At 41.3% G+C, this 7,508-nt stretch overlaps 1 protein-coding gene across 1 annotated transcript; it reads right to left on the reverse strand.

Moving 5' to 3' along the window:
* Positions 1-278: 278 nt before the first annotated feature.
* LOC139626615 (complement C1q tumor necrosis factor-related protein 7) lies at positions 279-5,686 on the reverse strand. The gene is made up of 3 exons (XM_071487018.1): positions 5,491-5,686; positions 2,977-3,213; positions 279-1,125 (listed from the first exon to the last, which is right to left on the reverse strand). The coding sequence occupies exons 1-3, from the start codon at positions 5,510-5,512 to the stop codon at positions 497-499; spliced, it is 888 nt and encodes a 295-aa protein (XP_071343119.1). The 5' UTR covers positions 5,513-5,686; the 3' UTR covers positions 279-496.
* Positions 5,687-7,508: the final 1,822 nt, after the last annotated feature.

Here is a 7,508-nt window from a genome sequence, read left to right on the forward strand (position 1 = left end):
GCCTTTTTGGAATTCCATTCGTCCGACGGATTGTCAATCAAAGAAGTTAGTGACGTAAGGAAGCCTTCACTACGGGATCCGAGAAGCCACAAACGCGCATTGCACAATACCAACCTGGAATTCTCCTCTCTGGCTGTTGCTTTTTGGCACAATTGCAAATGCGAAGGAATTATCTGAACCGTTTTGATTTTTGATATTACATTTTGTCGTATCTTTGTCTCACATATGTTTCTGTTCCGTGTCTTTTTTTCAAGAGAAAAAAACACAAACCAAGTTCAACCTGTCAACAATGTTTATTTAAGTTATTGACTCCCACCCAAAACAAATAAATCATAAACATATTCAAGCTTTATCAAATTATATAATCAGTAGATAAGTCTCTATAGTAATAATATTACAAGCAGTATGAACATTTGTATAAAAATATAGTTTGACCATACCATGTCAAAACAACAGTGACTAGCAGTTTTTGGTTTAGATTTGTGTTTTCCAGGTTCTATGCATAGTCCTCTGCCAGTAGGTCAAAATAGTTTGTGTCAGCATAGAGAAGGAAGCCAGAGAACAAGCTGTCAGCCCAGCCAGGGTCTGCAAATAAACCATTCTGGTCATGGTAGAAGATTTCCAGCCACACCTCATCTTCTGGGTTGAGGTACATCACAGTGGACCCTGATGCCACGTCATGATTTCCTGTGTTGGCATCAAAGGTTTTGATGCGATACTGGCCATTCTGCACCAGACCAATAGCCAGGTGTTTGTTGGCCAGTGTAATGTCATATGAGAAATAATAAATGCCTGGGTAAGCGCAGATAAACTTGCCCGTTTGTGGGTTATAGTGTCCGCCCTCATTGAAGAGGACCTTATTGAACTTGATGGGGGTTTTCTCTTCTGGGTAGCTGCTGGTGATTCCCACAGAGAAGGCAGATTTAGGCAGCAGGCTGCCACACTTGCAGATTCCTGCAGTGCCACGTGGCCCTCGTTGGCCCTTGTCCCCTTTAACTCCTTCATGGCCTAGAGGACCAGGTGGGCCCACATCTCCGTTCTCTCCTGTAGGGCCTCGTTTCCCTGCAGGGCCACGGACACCTCGCTCTCCAATCTTACCTGTAGGGCCAACTCTGCCCTTCAGCCCTGAAACAGAAAAATCATGTTGGGATTATCATTTCTGCACCATTACTGATGCTTTTGCTTTTGCATTGCCTTTTTGTCAATCCCCTGCCGTAGGAGTTTCTGCTCCGCACTTGTTGAAATGTACTTGTATGACTATAGAAGGAATAGTCAATGGAAATACAACTCCCCACCCAGTGACATGTATTGAGTCACCCTTGGAACATAGCCACCTTGACATTGAAACAGCAGAGTTTTGGCTTCATTCATCCAAACTGTCTTATATCCAGTTGATTACATCCTCAGATTAAATATCCTGGAGCTAATAAACACTGTGAGTCACATACTGTATGTCCGTGCAAGTACAGTGGGGTATGCTAAATGAGTAGTTTCATGTTCAGGTGTGAGAGGTGTGCGTGTCTGAATTCCTGTTTCCACACATAATGGAAAGTACTGTAGAGGCACGTGACACTTATTTATCACTGACAGATTTATTGCAGGTCAGGCTGCATAGGTGATATCAGTGCAGTATTTCTGCTGGATGATACAGACACAGTCCTTCCAAACCTCTTTGCAACATTATGCCAGCTTTACCCACATGAAATATTTACCTTCTGAATAATCTAAAAAAAGAAGAGATTTATACCAAGTTGTGAATAACCTTGATAAATTGTTTGTGTTGAGGGAAACTTGAAACAGTTTACATTTGGGCGAAGAACCAGTTGTGTAACATCTCCTAATTTGGTAGAATTACAGCAATGCAAAACCTGAAGGTATGTTAACGAAAACATTAATGGCAGGACGTCCACACGCACATGCAAACCCCTGTGGATTAGATCCATAGGCTCAGCCAGCAGTGCCTCTCCTATAACAATGAGTATAAAATATGACATATGAGGGAGCAGCAGCCAGATGGAAAGAAACTCAGTGCGCCTTATAACTTATAACTTGCATTAAAACAGCACGGTAAAGCAAGAGCCAGCATTGATATTTTTTTATATTATAATGAGCAAATGTCAATTTATACTCTTTCTGTGGCACAGTCTTGTTTATATTTCACTTTTTAATGTATTGAAAGCTACTTCTGTCCATTACTACCTAGATCTTATACTTAAAAGCACGACCAGGGCAAGAGCCTGTTGACTTGTGTTTTTGTACATTTTGTAAATTTTTTGAGCATGGGACTTCATTCTTGCCTTTGCAAACACAGGTTAAAATGATCAAATATTCTAATCTCAACATTCACTCACTAGCTTTTTTAAAATCATTTTTGGGGATTTTATCTTTAGATATGTGCAGTGGAGAGACGATGGGAAATAAGGAAGAAAAATATGGTGAATGACATGCAGCAAAGGTCCCAGGCTGGTTCATGCTCAGCATCTTGGCTCCTAAGCCACACGGGCACCTCATTTGCTATTTTTTCAAAAGAGGAAAGCTGTGGGTTTTGGTTGAAAGCCCTGTAAGAAAAATCTACTAAGACAACCTTGAGAATGGTTTTATGTTGTTCCTGGTTAGAAAAATATACAGGATGAACTGACAGTGTTTTCTAGTACAGATTTGCTCCGTCTGTCCACGATGATCATGGCCTTTTGGGGAAGTGTGAGACCTGAGGCCTGTTTACATGGATTTGTCATTTATCTTTAAGCCTGCAGTGGGTGCTGTTTGAAACCTAGCTTGTCTGACGCATAATTTTCTAACCAAGTAGTTTTTCTATGGAAGTCATCAGTTCATGCTCTCTTTGCCAGCTCCTGCTTATACCAGCTGTCAGATAATAAAAACTGTTACTGTTCCAGCTTTTCTGCAGCACAGATGCGTGGTATTTATTTATAGGCACACATAAACTGATGCTGTATCTGTTTAGGTTTCATATTATACCTGTGTCTCCCTTTTCTCCCTTTTCACCCTTCCTGCCATCTCTGCCATCTCTTCCTGGGATACCCACATTCCCATCTGCTCCCGGGAGCCCACTCGGACCAGGTTTGCCAGGCAGGCCCGGTGACCCAGGGACACTGCAGATCAGACGTGGCGCTCCTTTCAGCTTGGACTCAAACAGCTGTCCCAAGACACAGTGGCACAGGCAGACGACTCCCATCAGTGCCCACATCTTCAAATCTGTCAACACAAACAACAATTTTAAGAGAACTAATATGGAAGATCTCTGGTGTGTTACCACACTGACCTGAACTTTTAGCCTCATTACTCAAAAAAAAGGGGTTTTGTTTGCAGAGCAAAGGGGGAAGAGAAAAAAAAAACAAACCTCAGACCTCTTTATATACAGTCTATGCCTCAGACAGAAACAGCAATTTGTGGTGCCAGACTCCTAAACAGGTTCTGACCAGAAACAGGAACCTGTTATCAGTTTTCACAAGGCAATAAAACACTCAGTGATGTTGTCATGGCCGTAGACAGAACAAAAGCAGTGAATCAAATTAGTTATCAAGTACAGCATGAGACCAGATGTGATTCTTGTAATGAGAAGCTATTGCTATTTGACTCCGTCTCACACACGATGTTCTCATCCTACACTGAACTGCATGAGCAAGACCTCAAATGAAACCTTTGTCCCTGTTCCAAGTCTTCTTTTTTTGCCAAAACATTCCCAAGTTATGACATGACATCCAGCGCAATTCCTGTTAGGGGAACCTAACCAAGATGAATAAGTTGTCATACATTTATGTTACACAAAGACGGAGAGAGGAACATGTTCTCATCATGTTCAGTTGTAGTAACAGCAATAACCATGAGATCAGAGACAGTAGTGATGATGAAGATGCAGCAGAGGTGAAATAGCGATTTCACACTTCAGTCCACATCAAACATTCCACAATAATAAAATCATTTGAACCAAATTCTTCCAGAAGAAAATATTTCCTGACTTATTGCTCATAGTAAGAGATGTGGATTTGATGAATACACATGCTTGTTCTTTGCATACTTGCCCATGTGGGCGTGAGAATATGAGTTTTGCATCTGGCTGTCTCTGGTCGGAGGGGGCTTCGGAAAATGTGTGTCAGGTTTCCAGAGCAGGGTCGTCCCCGTGTCTGTTATCAAAAACAAGTTTCTTTTCATTGCATCGTGTTCAACTTGTCATTACACATCTGTCACTGCACATCAGACAAATGATGTGTGCACTGTGTCACAATGACCATAGGAGATCAACAGGAAGGACACACAAATACGTCTGCACACACGCACACACACACATACAACACTAATAAGTTGAGCTGATAATGTAGCATGTTTTTGATTTTGAGGGCAATGAACTGGTCACAGAGCCAGTGTGAGGTCCTGTGAGAGAGAAACCCCGCCCGCCAGTTCCGTTCTGCAGCAATGATGTAAGCATTAATAAAATGGCTGTCATTATTAAAATGGTCCTCTTTACACACACACACACAGGCATGTGTGCATGTGCATGAGGACATTAAGTGAATGCATGCAAACACACATACACACACACACACACACACACACACACACACACACACACACACACACAGATATACACACTAATCATTGCATAAGAAGTTAGACTTTTAAAAGCCATTTTATAGTCATTCTTGAGGCTCTGACTGCAGCTCTCCTCTGGCTATAAAGATATGCATGTCGCATTGAGAACTCCATTAAAATAATTCATGGTTCTCATTCTATTATTTTCCCAGTGAGCAGGTGGAGCGAGGTGGATTCTGTCAACAAAAATTACAAGATTGTGTTTGTCTGTTCTCCACTGAACATTTCTGTGTCCACTTTCAGAAATGGTCTCTGTCATGGACTTCAAGGTGTTTCTAATTGAAGTCAGATACAAGCCTCATAATGAATACTGAGGCGGTTTGTCACTCCAGAAATCAGATATCTAAAGATAAGATAAGATAAGACAAGATAAGATAATCCTTTAGTGGTACAAACAAAAGAAAAACTGCATCAGTATTAAATCAAATGAGTATCAAATACTTAAAAAAAGAAAAATAATAGATAATGATATACTATATACAATTAGATACTTAAATATAACAAAATAGATAAGGGATATATATATATATATATATATATATATATATGGATATAAGACGGTGTGTGTTAATTACTGCACATGATGAGTTGTCAGCCTTTCAGGGGGATCATGCAGCATTTATAGTATGTGTACATATTTGGATAAATGCAGTTACACACACTCAGAAGCCAGGCACGCATACAGGACGTGTGGGTGCAGCTGAGCACATAAACACTGACAGGTATTAGCAAAGATATTCAAGGTATTCACTCAGCTGAAAAACCTCAAGTATTAAAGACAGTAGTGTTTCTGTGGTGTCCATTGTTTTTGTTACTGCTCTGAATGAGGGATGATCAGTCAACAAACAGTGCAGACAGAAGTATGTGAGAACATGTTCTTACCCCACAGCTGGCAGCAGTTCATCTTCAGCTGATCAGAATTCTTCGTCTTCGTCCTATCTGCTCACAGTCCGGTCTTCTTGATGGTTTGAGTCCTTGGTGAACATGTTAGTTGGCTTTTTCTGCTGTGCTCTCAGACGTCTGTGTGCAGAGCTGACAGCGTCTTGTAGTGCAGCAGCAGCAGCAGCAACAGCAGGAGCAAGCTGGATTCACTCCATCCAACCCTCCCTCCGTCCCTCTCCTCCCCCTATCCACTCCCTTCTCTCTGCCTCATAAACCTCTCAAGGCAAACACTGTGTGTGCATTCAGAATCAACTCCATTATGTCATGGATGAAGACTCCTTAAATATGAGACACCCAGAGTAGAAGTCAGGTGCTTGGATCTTGCAGAATAAAGCTGTTGTTTCATAAAAAGTCATAATAATAACGCCAGAAGTCATTTGTGCCATGTTGACCTCAGAGTTAATGTCAGTTTTATTTCTGGCATGTACCCCTAGATGGCGCCAAATGGTGATGTGAGTGAGTTTTTTTCTCCAATGGTTGGTTGAGGTCCCCTTTAAAGGTATTGTATGTAAATGTGTCACAGAAATCAAGATGATATGTTAACATGACTAGTTTTTAATTGGGGTATTATTTAAGCAGTTGCAGGTGTTGATTAGCCTTTATATAGTTGCATTTTTCACATGAAACCATCCCAGGTATTTTGTATTGTGGATGTAAATGTACAGATACATATTCTGTATATCGACTCTCACATGTATCATAAGGAATTAAATAATTATAATAGCTGCAAGAAAATGAGTTCTCCTGATGACTATGCAAATTTGCACTAGTGGTGAAAGAAGTATTCACCACACTGTAAAAATACTGTGTCCTGCATTCAGAAGATTATTATTATTATTATTTGCAAGTAAATGCCTCATTGTGCAGAAAATGAAAAATATGTTGATGTATGTATGTATGTTAAAGAAGCATTTTACTGTGGTAGCTGATCAAGGTGGAGCTAGTTTTACAGGTTCTGTAAACGAGAGTTTAAACAATAATACAGCAGCAAACAACTGTTTTCTATGTAAGGATTATGGAGTAGTGGTGTCCTGAGCAGAGAACAAAGTCACACCCCCTCAGTCTGTTGTAATCGGAGTTTCTCTGGTGTTTGTTTAGCTAGCTGGTCTAGTAGTGCCTGCATGTTAGTGCGTGTATGTGTGCGTGTTCGTGCATGTGAGTCGCTGCTGTTGCTGTCCTCCCCGCGTTTATAAACCCACAGGTGAGAAAGCACAGTGCAACGCAGCATTCAGGTGAAAGGGACCTTCCAGAATTTCCCCCACTGCAGATACCACTATTTCGGCTAAAAAGGCTCCCACACAGAAAGAGAAAAGACCAGAGCAGGGATGGACTGGCCACGGGGACTACTGGCTCAAATCCCAGTTGGCTGGTGGACCATCAATACATCGAGAAAGTTTTTTTAAGTTTTTGCCAGCTCAATCAGTGTCTTTACCAGCTCCCTCAGTGTCATTCTGTAACCATGTTCCCAGTGGATAAGTACCCATCTGAAGTTGTTTCGCAATCCGACTGTGGAGCCAATACGGGTCTGGCTTTATTGAGAGGAGAACTCTATGAGCTGCTAAAGGGCTCCAGCTTGAGTCAGAAATGACTTTTCTTGATGCTACATAATGTTGCACATCTGTTTTCATTAGTGACAACTACAGTAGCATGATAATGTTAGCTGACTTGCTGTTTCCATTATCATGAATTTGTTCGAAAAACGTTGCTATTTCTAGCTGCTAACTGTCAGTATAGCTGTGGAGCATATCACAGAAATACTAGCGTGGGCTAACGGTTGTGTTTTCTGTAGGCTCTCGTGTACATGGTGCTTGTGTTTAGTGGCAGCTTTCAGTGGGCTCTGTAACACCTTGCTGACTCATAACGTGAAATGAGGGCAGAGGGGGTTGAGTTGTGGCTCACGAAGCATTTGTTTTGGTCTGATATACTGGTGGTCTAGTGCAACATATAGTGTGACGATC

The sequence above is a fragment of the Trachinotus anak genome, unplaced genomic scaffold (genome assembly GCF_046630095.1).
Source record: "Trachinotus anak isolate AG129_WGS33_773 ecotype Australia unplaced genomic scaffold, CSIRO_AGI_Tana_v1 ptg000010l, whole genome shotgun sequence".
NCBI classification, from domain to species: Eukaryota; Metazoa; Chordata; class Actinopteri; order Carangiformes; family Carangidae; genus Trachinotus; species Trachinotus anak.

Coding starts and splice junctions, on each gene's coding strand:
- LOC139626615 (XM_071487018.1), bottom strand. CDS start 5,512: ATGAACTGCTGCCAGCTGTGGG. Junction 3,214..5,490: donor GAACTGCTGCCAGCTGTGGG/GTAAGAACATGT, acceptor TTGTGTTGACAG/ATTTGAAGATGTGGGCACTG. Junction 1,126..2,976: donor GGGAGAAAAGGGAGACACAG/GTATAATATGAA, acceptor TTTCTGTTTCAG/GGCTGAAGGGCAGAGTTGGC.